Raw genomic sequence first — 21,994 nt, forward strand, 5'->3', positions numbered from 1 at the left:
GGTACCCGACAACCCACGCCTCTGTACCTGGGCATGTATAAAGCCCTAAACTATATAAACCGAACCCTACTGTATCTCAGATGGAGGTTGAGGACTGGTGAAAGTCTGTCTGGAACATCTGAAGCTTCAGATGGGGTGAAGGGAGAACTGAGTCCTACCTGTGAGGATGAAATGGGAATAAAAGCATTCTTGAAAAAGATGGCTGTGGGTGCAGCTGGCACCTCCTCAGAAATGCTGCCCATGGGAGGCTGAGGTCTATGCATCTTAACTTTGGACACCTGGGGAACAGAGGCACCCCGAGAGCTCATGTAGAAATGCTTCTTCTCCAGGACAAAGAGAGCTGAGTGTCTTGACTAAAATGTGACTCTGGTGGCCAGTGCATTCATTTGAGCATATTACCCACCACAGTGGGCTATCCAGGATAATTTTAATGAACAAACTCACAGAATGCATACCCATGAAGCTTTTTCATAAAATCAGAGAGTAATATCTGTATACACACTTTTGTTGGTGGATCAATCACCTTACTTCCTACCCTCAAGAAGGCCAAATTCTAGCCTAGACATTATGGGGAAAAATATCTCTGCTTTACTCTATGTGGTCAAGGGGGAAAGTCTGAGAGGTGGTTACTAAAGAAATGTCTCATTTGGCAGGGCTTTTTTAAAAAAACGTCTATTCCCTTTTATCCTCAGAAAACCCCCAATCCTGAGAATTTTAATAGAACTTCATCGACAAGGAATGTGAGCAACTCTGCATATAGGAAAAAACAATGGAGCCAATGTGTGGGTTGCCACACCTACAAGGCCACCAGGAATTACCAGCTGCATGACGGACTCACCTTTTTTGATTTCTGAATATGTGCCCTGCTTCCATGAAACAATTTCAGGGTAAGTGACAAGGTGTCAGAGCTGTTAAGCTGGCGCTGAGTTGGGGGAATGAACATCTTACCCCTTGGGCAGTTCAGCACATCACTGACATACAGAAAAGACAAGTTACTCATGTGCAGCAACAGGAATGGCAAGCCAGATATTGGTTCCAGAAATGTCACTTGTGCATTCCAGACATATAAACAACTGACTACTGGAAGCTCATCATATGTAGTGGTAGACGGGTTAGGTTCCCGGAGGTGGATGATGTCAGAGACCATGGTCAGGATTATCTTGGTAAGGCATTTTAGCAAGCTCCTGCCCACAGGAAGATGGTAGGGAGAAAACACACCCTGCCCAAGGCACCAACATTAACGCCCAAGACACAAATTGGAGGGATTACTCTAAATAGTGTCAGAAAGTGACCCTGCTCTCCCCACCACCATCTAAAAGAAACAGGGGGCTACAGATAGGAACAAAAAGGGAGGAGATGATGGGAGATGGAGTGACTCCTTAGATCTAGATAGTGCAGTGACAACATGGAAGACAGAGGAGTACATTCATCTCCACAGATCTTGATTTAGAAGTGGTAGTGCTTAGACATGAGAAACAAGGTCAAAAAATGTGCCTAAATTAAGGATCTTGAGATGGGAAGATTATCCTGGATTATCAGAGCAGCCCAATATAATTACAAGAGTCCTTATAAGAGGGAGGCAGGAGAGTCGTAGTGAAAGAAAGAGATAAGAGAGAGAGACCGGGTGTGTGTGAAACTAGAGTCTCTCCTAAAGCCTCCAGAAGGAACGCAGCCCTGTGGATCCATTTCAGACATCTGACCTCCAGAGTTGTAAGATAATAAATGTGGGGTTTTCTTTTGTTTGTTTGTTTTTTTGTGTGTGGGGGGGTTGTTTTAAGTCACTAAGTTTGTGGTAATTCACTACAGCAGCAACAGGAAAATAACACGTGGCTTGAACTTCAAAATTTGGAATTGTGGCTAACTGCTCCATCTCTTAAGGTGGTGGAGTCTATGAGATCTCTCAATCCCAGCTTCTTTTTGCAAGATGGTGTAATTTTGCCTCCCCTCTTATCATAAGCTTTCTCTGCTACCCTTGTCTTCTTTGCAACATCCTAGTCTTATCACGCATGGGAGTTTGGGCTGGTGGATGGCTGGTCTAGCATTCGTTGTGCATGAATCTGTTCCCCAACTGAGAGATTTAATCGGTCCAGCTTGAGCTACCTGAACAACGCTGACCCAATCATCTATGGCCTGCAATGGGAATGACTTGTCACCTGGTAAAAAAAACTTACTCCGGAAGGGTGGAAAGGAAATTACAAACATAGCAAACATAACAGGTGAAACAACTGAGTGGCAAAGCTGTCTGATGGGACATCTGTTTAGCTATCGAAGTCACCGAGTGTGATGGCAGGACTGAAGATAGAGAGGAAGCCAGTAAATAAGAGGGGTGACCAGGCAAGCAGTAGATGTCGGAAAAAAAAGAGGGTAGGCAGTGGTAGATCCAGTTGGCATTTATATCAAGAGAAAGTTATTTTTACGTAAGAGTAAGGGAATAGTAATCTATGAGTAAAAATTGGAGGTCCCTTACTTTCTACCATCCTGAGTTACAAGGGGAGTGAGGAAAGAAAGATGAAAAGGCTGTGGAAGTTCTGGGGAGTTCTGTTTATCATGAAGATAAGAGGAGCAGAGTGGAGAGGTTTGGGAGACTAGGGATACAGTGGGAAGCTTAGTTAAGAGAAGGGAAACCTAGATCAGAATGAGGAGAGCTCCAGAGTTAACAGATGACAGAAAGAACCAGTGATCAGGCATAATGGACTTAGGCAACCACATGTTTTCTCAAATAATTAGCTCTAGCTGTGCCCTTCTGCAGGGGTTGGTGTCCACTCAAGAGAAACATACTAAAGCCTGCTGGGGTTATTTCTGAATGTGTTCTAGCTCATAAGAGCAGGACAGCACTGAAATCTGGTTCCAGGGACCAATCCCTTTGGGGCAGCCACTTTAATTTTCTTTTACTACCGTTAGAAAGATTCTTAAAATGTTTTTAAAAATATCACTTCTTCACAGAATATCTTGATGACATCATGTCTTTCCAAAGCCTTTTTGAAGGCATATGTGTGTGTGTGTGTGTGTGTGTGTGTGTGTGTGTGTGTGTGTATATATATATTTTTTCCTCTTTCACCATAGCAGCTAGTTTGGGAATAGTGGGTTATAAAAGTAACAAATAAGTCAATCTGGCTATACACCAAATTGTTAGGTTCTTTTTGGCAGATAATGATACTCTTTCAAGAGTTTGATAGGGGTGAATATTAGTAATTCCCCCATCCCACTCTCCAATTTCACTAGCAAGTTAAAATGAAAGCAAGTCTCAGACTAAACTCTATCACATATACATTAAACAAAAATATTTGATTAGCAAGTAGACACAAAAAGTTCAGCTCTGTGCTCTGAGCTCAAAGAAATCCCAGACCCTGTCCTTTAGGTGATCTCATCACATCTGGCATGAAGACTTACTACAGGCAGGGTTCTGTTATCCTTGGAAGGAATCAGAACTGCTCACACAGATTAAGCCTTAGGACCATCACTGAGGTTGCAGGTACAGACCTCATCAGATTCTTATCCCCTATTCATTCAAATGTAGGCATGTCTCTAAACGATCTCAACCAATCCAAATGCCTTCATACAACTAATGTGACCAATGAGAATCCATTTCAGATTGCCATTGTGGTGATTAAAAAGCCACTAATTTCATCAAATAAAACCCTGTGATACTGTAATATAATAAGAAATATGTATTTGGGCTTCATTCATGATTCCTCCTGGCACACAGCTCCTAGTACACTTATAATTTCCTAGGTGAAAAGAGCAATAGAAGGATCTTTTGTTATGCTATTTGGTCTTTTGTGCACCTCAAACAGCTCCTAAAGGAGCTGTGAGTTTTGTTATTCATAACAAGGCCCTTTCAAACACAGCTGAGTTTATAGTAATGAGGTAATTTTTGGAAAGCCCCTCCTGGATAACCAAAAGACGGAGGCTGAATGCCAGAGGAAACAACCACAAGATCAGAGGGTTGAAATAGAAACTTTCAGCCCCATCCCTTGACCTCTCAGGTGGGGAAAGGGGCTAGAGACCGAATCCCATCACCAATGACCAATGATGTAATCACTCGTACCTACGTAATGAAGCCTGCAGAGTATAGGAGCTCTTTGTGCCCAGCCCTATACATTGACCCAGGCAATCCTTCCATTTAGCTGTTCCTGAGTTGCATCCTTTATAATAAATGGATAATAGTTAAGTGCCTTCCTAAGTTTTGTGAACTGTTCTAGCAAATTATCAAACCCAAGGAAAGCGTTATGGGAACCCCAGATTTGCAACCAAGTCGGGCAGAGGTTGTAGGTAATACTTCAGATTGGTGTCTGAAGTGGGGGGCGGGGACGGAGGGCAGTCTTGTGGGACTGTGCAATCTGTACTGACTCTGTAAGCAGATAAGGTAGGGGGTGAACCAGGCATGGCTTCCTTGATGTGAGAGAAGCCATTTTGGCCCTAAGCCATCTTGTGATCTAAGCCTGCCTAGAATGCTTGCCCTTGAATAGGTCTCTATAATCAATGATCATAAGGGAATGCAGGAACAAAGGAAATGCAGTCAAGAAACAACAGTTCAGAGATGAGAGTCCTAGTTCCTCCTCAAGGGATATACATAACAATCTGATACATTATCTTTGAGTTCTGAAAGCACTAAGGCCCCCATCCAGGTGGAGGATGGTAACTACACACTGAGACCTCAGATAGGCCAGAACCTAAGGAATGATGATGTTAACCTTTTCTGACCCTTGGGAGCTTGGACTCTGTCGACCTTTGCCCCAATTCTGTGCTGAATTCTCCTCTGCTCTAGCCCCTTCCTGAATGTGCACATATCCTTAGCTTAAAACTTCCCCAATTTTGCAGTTCGGGGAGACATTCCTTTTGGAAAATCCCCCGTGTCCTCCTTACTTGCTGCAAGTTATAAATCCTTTCTTCTCCTGATCTTTGGCTTGTTTGTGTCTCTTGGCTGGACACCCGCCAAGAGGCAAACCCAGTTTTCAGGTGAAAACTCCAGGTAGTATCAGAACTGAACTAAATTGTAGGACACTCAGTTGGTGGCTGCAAAGAACTGGAGAACTGCTTGGTATGGAGAACACACACACACATTTGGTGGCCAGAAGGGTTCTGTGGGTAGTGTATAGAGGAAACAGAATTTTCCATTAGTTGTGAGTTTTTCTTTCGAATCCATTCTGCTGTGATGAGATATTCCACTTTAAATTTTCTACTTTTTTCTGACCATCGCTTTCCTGCAAGTTGGGAATATCATGATGTCTGGTAATGTCAACATACATCGTGTTATTTCAGCACAGCGACAGTGTCACTGCATAATAAACACAATGCTTTGCCATCTAATTCAATAACAAAATAATCCATACTCTACTGTGCTTTGAAAGTATGACATATAAAATCCACTTTCTTATTTTGACTGGATATGAACTGGTAATAAAAAACAAAATGTCGCAGTAGGGCAGTACACATGAAATGCTGTGGAGTTATAACTGCATCACTAAGATCTGTGTGCTGAGCAGAGTATGAAGCACTGTGACATAAAGTCTGTCACAACCACTCAGCTCTGCAGTTGAAGCATGAAAGCCACAGGCAATACATAAACAAACATGGCTGTGCACCAGTAAAACACTGAAATGTGAACTTCACATAATTTTTATGTGTCACAAAATATTATCTTTTCATTCTTTTTCAATCATTTAAGAATGTAAAAACTATTCTTGGCTTTCAGGCTGTACAAAAAAGGGCAGTGAGCTAGATCTGTGGCCCATGGGTCCTCAATTTAAGGATGCCTGATTTAAACCACCATATGACTATAAAACTGTGCGGCACAGGCTGAAATACATCAATTCTCATTATTCACGGTAGTTTTGTTCTAAAAAGCCACCCATCACTCCTAGAGGAAATTCAGAGTTAGGCTCCTTAAAGCCTTTGGTCACAACAACCAATTTCATCAACCAATCAAGACACAATCATGTCCTATGTGTGTTTCTGTTTAAAGACACCTTACCTAATATATATTGTTGATTCATTAACACTGAACTCATGGCCAGTAGCACTGTAACTCACACTGGAAAAAGGCTTACCTAACACATATTTTCTCTGTGAGGACATCACAGTCTTCTTGTACTTAGTGCTCGGGGGCCATCTTAAACAGAGAAATCATCACCAAAAAGTGTAAAAATGAGAAAAACATGGCACTAAATAGACCACAAGAAGGACACGTTTACAGTATGAGAGCTGAAACAAAACGCAGTGTCACTTGATTTGACTGCTGCTGGGAATGTGTGCACTGGTCTCGAATTTTTTGCTGCTCTGAGCATGCAGCCACGTCTGCTAGTAACAGCAAAAATATCACAAGCGGGCTTCCCTGGTGGCACAGTGGTTGGGAGTCCGCCTGCCGATGCAGGGGACACGGGTTCGTGCCCCGGTCTGGGAAGATCCCACATGCCGCGGAGCAGCTGGGCCCGTGAGCCATGGCCGCTGAGCCTGCGCGTCCGGAGCCTGTGCTCCGCAACGGGAGAGGCCACAACGGTGAGAGGCCCGCGTACCGCAAAAAAAAAAAAAAAAAAAAAAAATATCACGAGCATTTTACAAATAAATTTTAGTGAGTAGGTGAATTCACAAATATGAAACTGTGAATGAGGATCGACTGTATTTTAAAGTAAAGTAATACATTGTGATGTAGATAGGCGAGAGTTAAAGGAAGAAAATATTTCATTTTAAAATCTCTACTTGGTTGTGACTGTAATTTTAAATGGGAATTTCTGGTTTTCACTTGCATCCCAAAATGGAACATCTGTATTTGAAAACTCATATAAGCACAACTGAAGCTTCTATAAGGAAACCACAAAAGGAGAGTTTCCTACCTATAGCAACACATGGGACACATTATGAATAACATGGAATAAGAAGCTGTTAATTCTCTGATACAGAATTCATATTTTTAATACTCCTTACCCTCAGAAGCATCCATCACTCAGAGAAAAGCCAGGAAGTTTGAGGTTATAATTAGAAGAAATTCCTCAAATTATCAATTGTACTACCGTTGGAACATGCAGAAATGCAGCTGCAATGAAAGGGATATAGTTAGGTATATTTCATATTCCAGTTTTAAGTTTTCCCGGAGAGCTACAGTTTAGCCAGAAGACAAAAACCAAAGCTAAATTAAATACAATGCTGCCTTCTCAACTAAGGAAAAACAAATATAACTGCCATATCAGGGACACAAAGGAAGAGGAGCATGACCGTAAAATTTTCTCAAAATAGAAAAGATAGAAATGGGGCATTTTCCCCAGAGGCTTCTTTTTCAAGAAATTCTTGGCCCTCTGGAGTCTAGCAGGGACTTTCAAGGATAGAAATTTCTTTTTTGTTGCCTTAGACAGAAAAACTCATTAACAGTGGCTGCTTTTATTTAAAAAATTAATTATTTATTTATATTTATTTTTGGCTGCACTGGATCTTCGTTGCTGCGCACGGGCTTTCGCTAGCTGCGTTGAGCGGGGGCTACTGTTCGTTGCGGTGCGCAGGCTTCTCATTGCGGTGGCTTCTCTTGTTGTGGAGCACAGGCTCTAGGCATGCGGGCTTCAGTAGTTGTGGCTCGCGGGCCCTAAGTTGTGGCGCACAGGCTTAGTTGCTCCGCAGCATGTGGGATCTTCCCGGACCAGGGCTCGAACCCGTGTCCCCTGCACTGGCAGGCGGATTCTCAACCACTGCGCCACCAGGGAAGCCGGGCTCCTTTTTTAAAGCATTTGTTTTGATTTTAAGGTCTTTCCATCAAGGTTTTTGTTCTCAAACACCCAGAAGTCCTCATTTTACAGAAGAAAATCAGCAGTGTAGGCCTAGGCAATTAAAGGTAAGACTATCTTGCAAAACTTACGTAAAAACTGGGCAGTCAAGAAGGTAGTCAGTGAGAATACAAGGGAACAGGGTTCTCTTGTTACATATTCCTTTGGGACAGTTGTGTCGGATCTCTCTCATGTTCAAGTTACAGCAAAGCAAAAGTTACTGCTCTAAGAACTAGGCAAGGCTTCTGTGTAAAAGTGCTTTCTTGGTTTAATCTCTTCTGCTGCCATTCCTCAGCTGGTATTTTTTTTCTTTTTTTTGTGGTAACTGCCAGGCCTTGTGGTTCCTATGGACAGGAATCAACCAGGATCAAAGTGCTTTTATGTACAACCCTGTCAATAGAAAAATTCATTAACAGTTTAAGAAAAAAATGCAAAAGTTTCAAGCCAATTTGAGGATTATAATCTGAGAGGTAGACTTTCAGAAAGCTCTGGGGACTGTTCAGCCAATTAGGGGTCAAAGCACAGTTATGTACGTTTTTGAGACAAACGGTTTATGTCATACGATGTATTATTAACAGTTTACACAATCCAGACCTACAGGTACAAAGCAAACAGTGGGTCATGAGTCATCATGGTCCCTTACAAGAAGGAAGGTTAACTCCTAAGAGTCAGTGTCCCTTAACGAGATTAAGGAATGTCATCTCCTAAAGAGCTCTGGTTAATACAGATGCACAATACCTGCTAAAGGGGAGGGAGGAGGCCCAAAGGGACAAAGAAAAAATTTATGTTTAAACTTTTCTCATCTTGCCGTAAAACATGAATTTTATTTCATCAGTTCTTAACTGAGATTGTGGAAGGTCTTAGGTGAAACAGATATGAAGGCTAGGCTTTCTGAGTATACCTGTGGAGAACTGTGGGGAGGACCCTCTTTTCTAGGACCTCAGGGGCAATCCCTAAATCTCTCTCTTAAAAGAAAAATTTGAAAGAGATATATCTTATAATATCAAATACATTCAATAGCATCTTCCTCCTGGTGCATAAGCAGCATAAAGATTTTGTTAACAGCATCCACAGAAAACAAATATACCAGTAAACATCATTATATATTTTACCTGACAATGAGAGTTCCAAAACAGCAATGCAATGTTAACAAGAGCAATACAATTACCAAATAAAGTTCAAAGTTTTCTAATAGTCCTTTTTACTTTGAAACTGTATTCCACAAATGACTACAGTCAAGTTAATATGTTCAAGAGTCACAGAATCATTCCCTCTCTGTGGCTATGTTAGTCCTTATCTAATGAAGTCTGGTTCAGCTGTTTGATGGGATTCTAGCTGCTGACAGTTTGAAGCTCTTAATGGTTATGGCTTTGGGGCTAGGAAGACAGAAAGGTCTACTGTACTTTGAGATGACAGGAAAGACTCAAACAGCTCTGTCTCCAGAATTCTGCACAACAAGCTTATTTCACAATTATGTGATCTACCTACATTCTCTAGTGACTGAATACACAATGTTCATATGCATGCTCTCTGGCTGAATGAGATGATTCTTCACCTACTATTTAATTTCTAGTAATAGTGTAACTAATGTATCTTCATGTATTCAGTCATTATTTTTAAAACTTGCTAAATACTGTCCTGATCTTTTGAGCTTTTAAAATTTACTTTGATCCTTTTTTCCAAGCTATGAAATTATGAATTTTGTAATATATAAGATCCTCAGACCAATTTAATGTTATGCATTATCATACCAAGGTGTACAGGTCTAAAGGAGTCTCCCAATTAGCATAACCTTGACCCTAGTACCAGTTTTTCACTTTTTTAAAGGATTATCAGAGATATTGGGTTCCTTCATATTCTATATGATTAGCTTAAGATTTTCTACTTTGGGCTCTAGCGTACTTAGTTCTATGCTCTGTATTCCAGACTCCTTAAATTACAGAGAAAGGAAATGTACAATTTTTGTATTCCTTCAGAGCAAGGTTGAGAAGCAACACTACCTACCCTATTAGGTACTTTCTTACATGCGTGGACTACTCCACTGCATGTATCTCAAGTCCTTTTCATTTCAAAATCACACATTAACTCATCATCAATGTATGTTCCATTAGAATAATACTTATTAGCCAGGAATTACCAGAAGGGGGGGTCAATAAAGGCCTCCATGTTGTGAGTTCCAGGACTTTTCTGAAGAGAAAACCATGGCTTTATTAAATGATCAACCGGGTCTATGATCCTCCACACCCCCAAAATTTTAAAAATCACTTCACTGGATTCTTTTATTTTATAAAACTTCTCTAGTCCTGTTCTCCGAAGTTCTAGCACCTCTCGCAAGTTGTAATTTTATAGACAGGGCCTGACACTTTGATCCCACTTTTATATAACTGAACATACTACATTTTTAGCACTTAAAAGATTTTAAGTACTGTCAAATATATCTGGATTATATCTTAATCCACAGTACTTCACAGAGCTCATGATTTTAAAAAGCAAATTAGACCATATCTGAATTTCTAAATCTTCTAAATACATTAGCAGTGAAACTTGTAATTGTTTCAAAATTACTAGAAAGTATGTCATTTTCTTGAAATGAACTTGGCGTAAAAGGCAGCAAAGAGGTCTTTATAAGGAGTGTCTGAATCTGACTTGGTCAACGGTATTCGACAAAGTTGGCGAAATCTAGGAGAACGCAGCAGCAAGTTCTGTGAAAGGCCCATGAGGCTGGAGCATAACCAGTAGAGAACAATCGACTGTAAAGAGAAGAAAGGACATGAAAGTTAGCATCTCTCCATTTTCCAAGGACACCAAGGTCTAGAAATAGGTAGGCAATAAAAAAAAAGTTACAATCTCTGTAAATGTTTAAGTACACCAGGACTGACCAAGACTTTCAGTAGCTATTAGATATGTGTGACAGATCAGATAGGTAGGTAAGAAAGTTGAAAGGAAGACTCAAAAGCAAAAAGAAACAAAAAGGAGAGGTATTCATGACAGAAAGTGGATGACAGAGAACAGCTCCCAAGCAGAGGTCCAAGAGAGATCTCACCTCCATCTCTGGCAGTTAAGCATACTTTTTCCCCACCAAGAGTCTTGATAGGCTGCTACACTGAAGGTACGCTACTGGGGGCACAGCCATTTATCATGGCAAACTTAGCCCCCCCAGACCTATATACAGTCACCTATCTTCCAAATGTTTCCCACCAACCAGTTTCTAAGTGTAGTCAGGACTGCATTATCTTTGCCTTTTCCTGAGACAAAGAGTCTCAGCATTATCTTCAACTTTCTTTTTTACTACCATTCAGATTGACTATTTAGGTCAAAGACTAAGTTCTGCGGCCTCTCAAAACATTCCCATACATACCTACATACATCTTTCCCAAACCTTTCTTTGGCATCAGAAGGTAATCAGTCCCCAGAGGCAAGACCATGTGGTGGTTGAATCCAGGTCCTGGAGTCAAACTGCCTGAGTTTGAAATCTATTTATCTAACTTTGGGTACATTATTTTTCTTGTTTCAGTTTTCTCTTCTATAAAACGGGGACAGAACTGTACCAACCTCTAAGAGATGCTGTGAGGAATAAATGAGAAAATTTAGGTAAAGTGGTAAGCACAGTATGTCGCCCATATTAAGCACTTGCATTTGTTCCAGAGCAATTTTTTTTTTTTTTTTTTTTTGGCGGTACGCGGGCCTCTCACTGTTGTGGCCTCTCCCGTTGCGGAGCACAGGCTCCAGACGCGCAGGCTCAGCGGCCATGGCTCATGGACCCAGCCGCTCCGCGGCATGTGGGATCTTCCCGGACCAGGGCACAAACCCGTGTCCCCTGCATCGGCAGGCGGACTCTCAACCACTGCGCCACCAGGGAAGCCCCAGAGCAAGTTTTTAAGGGCAGTAAGCAATACATCCTTAAAGGCAGGTTAGCACAGTAGTTAAAAGAGCCAAACTGCCTGGATGTGTGTTAGACTCTGTCACTTAAAAGATGAGTAACCTTGATGAGTTACTTAACCTCTCTGTGCCTCAGTTTCCTCAGCAGTAAAGGAGAGATTATAATAGCTCCTACTTCAGTGCACTGTTGGGAGAAATATGTATACTAATATATGTCAATGATTTTAAAAAGGGCCTGGTACAATGTTAATGTTGAATAAATATTAACTACCATCATCATCAAACTTATCCACGAAGCGAACAGTATCCTGAGCCTCAACTACGTCAGACTAAAAACTGCCTACTAAGTATCATTCTTCCTTCTTAGTAAGAAAAATACTAATTTTCAGCTGGGTATACTGCCATTTAAAAAAAAGAAAAAGAAGACTATGCTTCCCAACCTCTGCTGCAGTTAGGTACAGCCACATATTTAAGATGGAAGCTCAGTGTTTGGTGGGGCACCTGGCCAGGGTCCTGAAAGGGGCTGACCGTGCTTGAGGAACCTTTTTACTATTCTCGCAAGGTAACAAGCTCCAGTGGCATCGTGACTATCCTGCGGCCTTCAAGACCATTACAGGCTGCGGATGATGCAGCACTGAGAGAGAAGCAGGCTGCCTTTCTCAAGTCTTCACAGGGACGCTCCATCAGCTCTACACTGAATTACCTAATTCAGAATTTCCTGTATTTGAGAGAATGGATTTTTGGGTACTTAAGACACTGTTTTTCAGGGCTTCCCTAGTGGCGCAGTGGTTAAGAATCTACCTGCCAGTGCAGGGCACCTGGGTTCGAGCCCTGGTCCAGGAAGATCCCACATGCCGGGAAGCAACTAAGCCCGCGAACCACAACTACTGAGCCCGCACGCCTACAGCCCATGCTCCGCAACAAGAGAAGCCACCGCAGTCATGAGAAGTCTGCGCATTGCAACGAAGAGTAGCCCCCACTCTCTGCAACTAGAGAAAGCCTGCCCACAGCAACAAAGACCCAACACAGACAAAAATAAATAAGTAAAAAAAAAAAAAAAAAAAAAGCTTAAAAAAAAACAGACACTGTTTTTCAGATCTGTTACTCACTTTGAATCCAACCTCTCACTACAACTCTACTGCTCCTATTTCACTTGATCTGGGTGTTTCCTCAGTTATAACAGGTATTATTTCTCCTTAGAAATGTAGTGAGTTTGTATTGTTCTGTTTTTACAGAGTATTTTATAATATTATTACATGAAAAGTACTATAATAGACACTTGTCATTTCATTAATTCTCACAGACATTACGGTGTCTATTTTAGAAACAAGGAAACTTATTTTACACAGGATTAATGATGGTATTATGTCTAAGTGACAGCTTAAAAACATTTAACATTTAATTGAGCCCATGGACACCGCCAAGTAAGTGTCGTTGAAGTCTCCCCCATCTACTGCCATCATGTGTTTAAGTCGGAGTCTCCCAAAGAGCCCGAACATCTGCAGAAGCTCTTCATCGGAGGTTTGAACTTTGAGCTTTGAAACAACCGATTAGAGTCTGGGGAGCCATTTTCAGCAAAGGGGAATGCTCACAGATTGTGTGGTAACGAGGGATCTAAACATCAAGCGCTCCAGAGGCTTCGGGTTTGTCACGTATGCCACTGTGGAGGAGGTGGATGCGGCCATGAAGGCAAGGCCACACAAGGTGGATGGGAGAGTTGGGGAACCAAAGAGGGCCATCTCAAGAGAAGAGTCTCAAAGACCTGGTGCCCACTTAACTGTGAAAAAGATTTTTGTTGGTGGCATTAAAGAAGACACTGAAGAACATCACCTAAGAGATTATTCTGAACAGTATGGGAAAACTGAAGTGATTGAAACCATGACTAACCAAGGCAGCGGCAACGAGACTTTGCTTTTCGTAACCTTTGGTGACCATGACCCCACAGACAAGACTGTCATTCAGAAACACCACACTGTGAATGGTCACAACTGTGAAGTAAGGAAAGCCCTATCTCAGCAAGAGATGGCTAGTGCTTCATCCAGCCAAAGAGGTCAAAGTGGTTCTGGAAACTTTGGTGGTGGTCGTGGCGGGTGGGAATGACAACTTTGGTGGTGGAGGAAACTTCAGTGGTTGAGATGTCTTTGGTGGCAGCCACGGTGGTGGTGGCTATGGTGGCAGTGGGGATGGCTATAATAGATTTGGTAATGACGGAAGCAATTTCAGAGGTGGCGGAAGCTACAATGATTTTGGCATTTACAACAGTCAATCTTCAAATTCTGGACTGATGAAAGGAGGAAACTTTGGAAGCAAAAGTTCTCGCCTCTATGGTGGTGGAGGCCAATACTTCGTCAAACGATAAAACCAAGGTGGCTATGGTGGTTCCAGCAGCAGCAGGAGCTATGGCAGTGGCAGAAGGTTTTAATTACTGCCAGGAAACAAAGCTTAGCAGGAGAGGAGAGCCAGAGAAGTGACAGGGAAGCTACAGGGTACAACACATTTGTGAACTCAGCCAAGCACAGAGGTAGCAGGGCCTAGATGCTGCAAAGAAGACATGTTTTAGACAATATTCATGTGTATGGGCAAAAAAACTCGAGGACTGTATTTGTGACTAAGTGTATAACAGGTTATTTCAGTTTCTGTTCTGTGGAAAGTGTAAAGCATTCCAACAAAGGTTTTCACTGTGACTTTTGTTTTTTTGCACCCATGCTATTGATTGCTAAATGTAATAGTCTGATCATGATGCAGAATAAATATCTTAAAAAAACCCATTTAATTCACATTTTTTACGATGAAAACATACTATTTCAGATTCCTAAGACAAGTCCTAAAAAGTACTTTTATATAAATGACATAACTCTAACTACCAGCAACAAATGACTACTACTTTATGGTCTATGTGTTGGCTCAGAGCTAAGACAGCTCTATACCTGACATAGCTTTACCCATCTTAGCAAGTATCCATGGAAGCAAAAGGCTAAGAATATGAAATAACTGCAAATATAACACTTCTTTTTCTATTTCTATAAAAGTTTAATTACATATAAATAGGGACAAGTATATGTATCTCATAAAACTGTTATGAGATTAAACAATATTACATATGAACCCATACAAACCTAGCACAAAGTTTTGTTTCTTTTTTCAGTGCTAAAATTCCTTGGACCAGTCTATGAAGACAGAAGGAATTCAATATATCAGTTAATCAAACAGAGCAAATACTATGTTCATAGTACTGCATCAGGTACTTTGCAAGATTAAAAAAAAAAAAGAGGAAAAGGAGTTTGGTTTAATAGGAGGGTTAAGACACATTCACGTAAAGGAAGATTAACCAATCCCCCAAGAAATATTCAGATGTCACTTGGTGATAGAGACAGTAGATTCGTTACTACAGAAACCCAGAAACCAGTAAGGGATTGAGTAGTCAGAGGAAGCTCAATAGAAGAGGCGGAATCCCAGCCAGTCTAAGCTAGAAACAGAAGATTTATATTTAGCACATGCTTCACGCAATACTGGTGCTTACTCACTGAAGGTACTGTCGCTGCAATTGGAATCATCAACACTGATACTGCACGAACAAAGTACGTAATATATGTCTGGAAACGAGACATTCCAACTTTTTGCAGAGCAAAAATCTGAAGGGGTAGAATATATAACATATGCTGATTATTGAAATGCACATTAAATGAGACAAGCTTTAAAATACAAACTGATTTTTGACTGGCCTCTACCTATATTTTATGAAAAGCAATAAAAATTTAAAATACAACTGATAAATTTATGTAAAATTCTTAAATGGAACTTTAAATAACAGCAATAAAGAGATTCATCTATACTAAACAGTATCACAGCATAATTTTTACAAGTCAATGTTTTTTAAAGATTGTCTGTAAAACTGAAGTCCCTTCAAGATAGGTATTATGTATGAATCACTGTCCTTGTTTTTTAGCACCTAAACACAGGACCTGGCATAAAGAAGGAACTTAACAGGTATCTCAAAGGTTTGTGATCGGGCTACGTGGAGTACAGAAAAGAACCAAGGCTAGGAAAAGGCAGTTATGGTTTATGAATTACTTATTTAAGAGGCAGCATAACTTAATGATTACGAGCACAGATTCTACACTCAAACTACCTAGATTCACAAGGCAGCCCTGCATTCAGTGGTTATGTGACCTTGCACAAGTTACTCAACCTTTCTGTGCCTTACCTTCTGCACCTTAAAATGGGGATAATAGTAGCACTGACATCACAGGATTATTTTAAGAATTAAATGAGTTAATTCATGTACATTGCTTACAGTAGTGCCTGGCACATGGTGAATGTTAAGTAAGAACAGGCTTTTATTAAACTTATGCATGCTGGGTCTTTAGATGGAATAAAAGAAAGACTAGAGGACTGACATTATTCACTGTGACCCTGTGTTATCGATTCTTTCTTTCTAAGAAATATTCACTAATTACCAACCACGTTAACAGCACTGTGGTAGATGCTCTTAGGCTAACACACTTAGACTACACATAGAGTCTTTCCTCAGGAAAACTTCACGCAAGACCTCAGAGTATCATCCTCACTTTTCTCGTCTGAAAAAATAAGGGGTGTATTAGATTTCCCAAACAGAGAGCTGTGGATATGAGGTCTGTAAAATCTCAACTGAGTTAGGTCTTTTCTAAGGTTTCTTCTAGCTCAAAGAGTCTATGTTCTACTCAGAGGCTGAGAACAGTTCTTTATGGAATAGGGGTCATATTTTATATGTATGTTTCTCCACTCCATCTTATAAAGAAGTTCTATGGCTTTTCTAAGGTTGTGTAACTTAAAAATGGCAGTCAGGTACTGACCACCTACAAACTGACATATTAAACATATACACAAAACATCAATATATTGAGGGAAGAAAACCAGATTCATTAGGCATTTTAATTGTTGTCTTTACCAAAAAGCAAATCACAAAATTGTATGTATTAGAATCATATAATTTTAAAGCTAAAAGACATTTTGGAAATGTTCAAATTCAGCTCTCTTATTTTAATTATGAGCATTCTGACCCCCAGAGATGTTAAGGAACTGGCCTAAGACAATTTATCAACAGCTGATCAGCGACCAAAACTAAGGAGTCTCAATTTTAGCTCAGAGCTATCACCACCAACTCAAATACGTTTACATTTGAGGTCAGAACAGCAACAAAAACCCCAATGATTTAAATGGCAAGCGAATCTCATTTAAAACCACTGACCTCCACTATTAATAAGTTGATGACACCAATGGAGACAGGCAGAATCCAAGTGGAATCCAGGGCAGTGAGGTCAGGAAACCACAGGACCCCACCAGTAGCTAACTGCTCCTGAACAGAAAAACCTGCTGAAACATTTTTATAAGTAAAACAGAAGAATTTCTAAAATAGCAGAGGGAAGTAATTGCAATAAGGTGTTCCTCACACTAAAGATTTGCACTTTTTATTCAGGTTATTTTCACTCCACAACATAAGTTGGTTCTTCCTGTACTGAGAAAGAGGCAAGAAGCTTTCTGTAGTAAATAGATGGAGAGACAATAAAGATATGTAGCAGTAATCTTTTCAGACTTAAATTAAAAAAATTAAAAAAATTAGACTTTCTTTCAAGTCTATTTAGATTACTTTCTGGTCAGAAATGCCTTTAAATGAAAGTAAAAAACAAGCCCTTTAGTTTATAACCTTTCTTAATTAATGTTTACACTTATAACTGTGAAAGCTTTTCTGGCTTCTTAAATTTATTAATAGAAAAAATTCTTGGCCAGGAAACCGTATTATGGAATTATAACCATGACCTTCAAGAAGCAGTACTAGTGACGTCCTTCCTAGATTGATTTGTTTTCTCAACACAGCTAGTTTGCTTTACACTTAATATTTTAAATTCTATACCCTTGTAAGGGAGATGATAAAAGTGTATTCTAGTTATGAGAAGTATGGATGTTTTTTATTTTTTGCTTGTTTTTTTCTTTTTTTTAAGAGTACAAAGACAGGGCTTCCCTGGTGGCGCAGTGGTTGAGAGTCTGCCTGCCAATGCAGGGGACGCGGGTTCGTGCCCTGGTCCAGGAAGATCTCACATGCCACAGAGCAGCTGGGCCTGTGAGCCATGGCCACTGAGCCTGAGCGTCCGGAGCCTATGCTCCGCAAGGGGAGAGGCCCCAACAGTGAGAGGCCCGTGTACCGTAAAAAATAAAAAAAAAAAAAGAGTACAAAGACAATGTTAGAAAACTTATTTGGGGGAAACAGACTTCAATGATAACTACCTTCTGAATGTGTTGCCCCTGTGCTGAAATTCCGGAGAGCAACAGACACGAATATCCACATTGGAAGCTGAATCCAGACCAACACAGTGGCTTTGAAAGGGTGGCAGTTATCCCGAACATACAGCTCTGAAACAAGCCTCCGCATAGTCTTTAGATAAGTGAGCCTAGTTTGAGGGAAGAGGGAAGAAGGGAAAGGAGAAAATGTCATTTGACTACTAGCAGTGTTTCATCCCCACAGCACAAACACACCCGTGCTGTGGTTACTGGCTAAAGGATTTATGCAGGATTTTTGGTTGTTGTAAGCTATACCACAGGGCTGCCTAAACAAAAGACAAATAAAGCCTTTTACTCGAAGTTCTTTAACAATGTACGCAAATTACATTAACAATTTGATAAATCTGACACTGTCAGACTACAGTCTTTGATTCTGGTGATCTCTGGCAAACTAGGCTTTGAGGGAAATTTCACTACTAACATGGTATGACCACAATTTAAATCACAAATACTAGAGGTGAAAGCCCATTTTACTCACATCTCTCCACTCCAGCCAAGCTCAATCACTTGATCCCCGAACATACCTTGCAATGTGGTTCTGTACTGTGTATGCTCTTGGCCCGTCAAAATGGTTTTCACTCTTCAATCAACTCTTTCATAAAGGCTTACTTACTCTGTTTCTCTATTAACCATATTAGTTATTTCTGTTAAGTCCCACTTTCTGTACTATGGTATTGGGTCTTCATCTTTAAATCTCTCACAGCATGTTTTGTACAAGGTTGGTTTTCAATAGGTTTGCTGAATTTAATCTAATTATAATGTACTGAATTAAGACAGTATACGGAGACATTGCAGGCTCTTTGTAATTCAGCCTCTGCCTGCTTTTCCAACTTTATTTCCTGTTACTTTTCTTTAGACACCTGTATATTCTGGGCCCTTGAATGACTGGGGTCATCCAACAAATCAGACTTCCACATCAGCGTGCCTTTGGAAGTTATTATATCATCTGTGTGGACTGCCCAGTTTCCTGGCTGTTCACCTGACAACTTCGCTGTCACGCTTCAAAACCCAGCTCCATTGAAAATGCAGGAAACCTCAGATATGTCTTCCTAGAAAGCCACTCATCTGTCTAAGGATGTGTCTGGACAATCATCCTGCCAGTGTACATAAGCAAGGTGCCACAGTCTTGTCTAGGCTGCATTTATAACCCAGGTGAGCAGCTACTGATTTGTTCTTCTGGCCTAGAGCTGTAGTCCTCAGATTTCCCTGATCAGTAAAACTTCAAAACTATAGGTTTACCAACTTCCTATTTTTTAACTCTATATAAAGAGGGACACAATTTCATACCGAAGATAGTTGGCAAATTTACACCTATATAGATAAAAATATATGGAAAGCTATATATATTTTACATATTCATACTAAAAAAACCTTATTTTTCTCATTGCTGTGAACTGGTGAACACTTTGTCACAGTCAAGTAAGGATCAGAATTTGGGAAACTGACTAAGCAGAACTAGCTTAGGCCGATAGAAGGAGGTGGACTTAGAAGTTCATAGTGCATGACTGTAGGCATAGAACTGTGCCATGGTCGAGCACCCTTGGGCAAGGGCTTTCTAAGAGCCCAGGCAGACAACTACATAGGGTAACCAGAGCAGAATGACAACACCTTGCCTATCCAGTTGCTTTTACCATGTCATTCATACTTTCTACCCCCCCATTCCTTTGGGCTACTACCTGCTGTATGTTGTCAAAAGGTCAAGTTTGTAAATAACCTGTATCATTTGTTGACAAAAATCCCAACAACTGTCACAGTATCTTCATCCTGTGAAGCCTTTCCTGACTTTCCGTGATGACCCAACTCCTTGTACATAATCTTTTGTACAGTACTTAATTCAGTCATTATTTGATTACATGTCTGTCTTTTTCAGTAGCCTGAAGTCCCTTAAGGACAAGGAACTCTCTCTTCTTGTTTCCCTATTTTTTTTGCTTCCGGTCCAGTATATAAAACTACCATGCCACATAAACTTATTAAAATATTAAAGAGAAAAAAGAACTACTTTGCTGCTAAAGCTACAGAATACCAAAATCTATAATAAAAATCACTTATACATTATATATATGTATATATATTTTCATGGTGTTATATGCACAGAATTAGCTTACCTGGCAGCTCTTTTGGACCACCCCAACTGATTTGCACGAACTGCAACGTCTTGGTTAAGGTGCCTTGCAATGCTTTTTATTTCTGGCTGCAAATTTTCCACCTAGCTAAAGAAAAAGTAGGTTTTGTTATGAGAACATAAAAGATCTTTATTCATAACCATTCATAATTTCACTCTCTATTCCCTCAGCTCATTTAAAAATGTGGTTTACTGGTCATGTCAAGAAACCCTAAGTCTGCGTATAGGATGTTAATTTAACATTTCCTCAGTTGCAACCAAATTCAAACTCCAGCTTGTACATCAGTATGATCTTGGACAAATTATTTAACCTCTAAAGTCCTGTTCTCTCATATATAAAATGTATATCAGCACCTACTTCACAGGGTTATTATAAGGATTATATAAGAACTACACTCTGCACTTTAATGTTTCAATTCCTGGATTTCCCAGTAATGTCAACTGAGGAAACAGAAGTCTATTAAGAATCTTTAATATACTCTGTGACAGTCACAGAGCCACCAAAACTTGCATTTACTTCTGCCCTGTGTTAATTCCTTTTTGTAAAGTAGCTCACTGCCTTACTGGTACTGATGACTAACACTAAGCACTCCGGGGGTACCTGGGGACCTTAAGCCCCGGGTAGACGTCGACCAGTCCTCACCACGGAAGCGCGTCCACGCGCGGCTCGGCGCCCCTCACCTTGGCCAGGATGTAGTGCTGGTAGGCGGCCAGGGGCAGCGTGACTGCGCCGCGCAGGGCCACGGTGGTGAGAAGAATGCTGCCCCACCAGGGCAGGCCCGAGGCGGTGTGCGCAAACAGCAGTACGTCCTCGGCGCCCTGCACCGGCGCCGACGTAGCCAGGGCTTCATACCAGCCACCCGCGCCGCTCGGGCCAACTGCAGAGACTGATGCCACCGCCCACAATGGCAGAGCGGAGGGCTTGGCGCCGCCGGTGGGGGCCGGTACGACCGGTGGGCCCAAGCCCCGGAGCTGCAGGGCAGACCGCGGCTGCAGCCACCTAACGCTCAGCCGGCACAGCATCTCTGCACACGACTGTATCCAACACGCGGACGACACGGGAGAGCTGCGCGTACCGCTCACCGAGACCGCTACGCGCATGCGCCGGCGACCCCGGGCGTAAAGATGGCGGGAGTCCGCCGGCAGCCATAATTGACTTTCCCAGTCACACTAGTGACGTATTGCGTCGCACTAGAGATGACGCAAGACGTAGGGAAGTCCCGCCTTTCCCACGCGGCACTAATCAAGCCTACTGCGCACACACGATGCGGTGGAGCTCCTCAGAGGCTCGACCGGAATTGCAGAGGCGGAGGCGGGGCTTGCTGCCCGGGGTGGGGCTTGCTGCCCCGGGCCGGGAGAGGTGTTTTCTGGGAAGAGCTCACCTTGTAAAGTTGGTGTTCGGGTTGTGCCTTTCCGTTCTTTTTCACTTAAACTAATCGGGTCACGGTTTAAGTTTTACCTTATGTGATCAGGAGGTAGTCCCCCACGTCTTTTTGTGCGCCCCAATTGCTTCCGCTAGAGATTGAGATGGATTATACTACCCAGGAGTCAACATGTTGCTGAAATGCCAGTTTGGAGACAGGCGTGTGTTTCTGGATTGTTTTAATCAACAACCTTTATGCACTAGGCATAGTTTAGTCTGTGGTATGTTTAATTGGCTCATCTGTCATAATAGACATTTTCAGACCCAACTTAAGTGTTTTCTTTCATCATAAAGAGCAGCAAAACACCTTAAGGGTAAAGTACCATCTCCTAAGTTAAGGGGAATTATCACTGGCAGCGCGGTGAATTCTTTACTGGGGCTTAACATATATCCTATATAAGCTTTCAAGTGCCTGAACAGCAACATTAGGTGTCTTCTGGTTAAAAGGAATAGGCTAAATGTATATGGACTAATTTTGGGTTTTTTGCTCCTGGCAAAAGCAAA

General features: G+C 41.3%; 2 protein-coding genes across 5 annotated transcripts; one reads left to right on the forward strand and one right to left on the reverse strand.

Annotated features, from left to right (window-relative positions):
- Positions 1 to 8,061: 8,061 nt before the first annotated feature.
- Positions 8,062 to 21,178, reverse strand: LOC116754148 (cytochrome c oxidase assembly protein COX18, mitochondrial). 4 transcript variants are annotated; one of them, XR_004349966.1, is made up of 7 exons: positions 20,749 to 21,178; positions 20,051 to 20,151; positions 17,892 to 18,055; positions 16,858 to 16,982; positions 15,155 to 15,262; positions 9,889 to 10,501; positions 8,062 to 8,141 (listed from the first exon to the last, which is right to left on the reverse strand). XR_004349966.1 is itself a non-coding variant. In XM_032632421.1 (6 exons), the coding sequence occupies exons 1-6, from the start codon at positions 21,166 to 21,168 to the stop codon at positions 10,328 to 10,330; spliced, it is 1,089 nt and encodes a 362-aa protein (XP_032488312.1). In that variant the 5' UTR covers positions 21,169 to 21,178; the 3' UTR covers positions 8,844 to 10,327. The 4 variants fall into 4 exon arrangements, 3 of the variants coding, with proteins under 3 accessions (XP_032488312.1, XP_032488311.1, XP_032488314.1); XM_032632421.1 differs by lacking the exon at positions 8,062 to 8,141 and having other exon boundaries at positions 8,844 to 10,501; positions 16,858 to 16,979; XM_032632420.1 differs by lacking the exon at positions 8,062 to 8,141 and having other exon boundaries at positions 8,844 to 10,501.
- On the forward strand, positions 12,618 to 15,143 carry LOC116754149 (heterogeneous nuclear ribonucleoprotein A1-like). The gene has a single exon (XM_032632424.1). The coding sequence runs from the start codon at positions 13,215 to 13,217 to the stop codon at positions 13,728 to 13,730; it is 516 nt and encodes a 171-aa protein (XP_032488315.1). The 5' UTR covers positions 12,618 to 13,214; the 3' UTR covers positions 13,731 to 15,143.
- Positions 21,179 to 21,994: the final 816 nt, after the last annotated feature.

The sequence above is a fragment of the Phocoena sinus genome, chromosome 5 (assembly GCF_008692025.1).
Source record: "Phocoena sinus isolate mPhoSin1 chromosome 5, mPhoSin1.pri, whole genome shotgun sequence".
Taxonomy (NCBI): domain Eukaryota; kingdom Metazoa; phylum Chordata; class Mammalia; order Artiodactyla; family Phocoenidae; genus Phocoena; species Phocoena sinus.

Coding starts and splice junctions, on each gene's coding strand:
- LOC116754149 (XM_032632424.1), top strand. CDS start 13,215: ATGCTCACAGATTGTGTGGTAACGAGGGATCTAAACATCAAGCGCTCC.
- LOC116754148 (XM_032632420.1), bottom strand. CDS start 21,168: ATGCGCGTAGCGGTCTCGGTGAGCGGTACGCGCAGCTCTCCCGTGTCG. Junction 16,983..17,891: donor AGGGGCAACACATTCAGAAG/GTAGTTATCATT, acceptor AAAATGTTTCAG/CAGGTTTTTCTGTTCAGGAG. Junction 10,502..15,154: donor TTGCAGCGACAGTACCTTCA/GTGAGTAAGCAC, acceptor TTCTCTTTACAG/TCGATTGTTCTCTACTGGTT.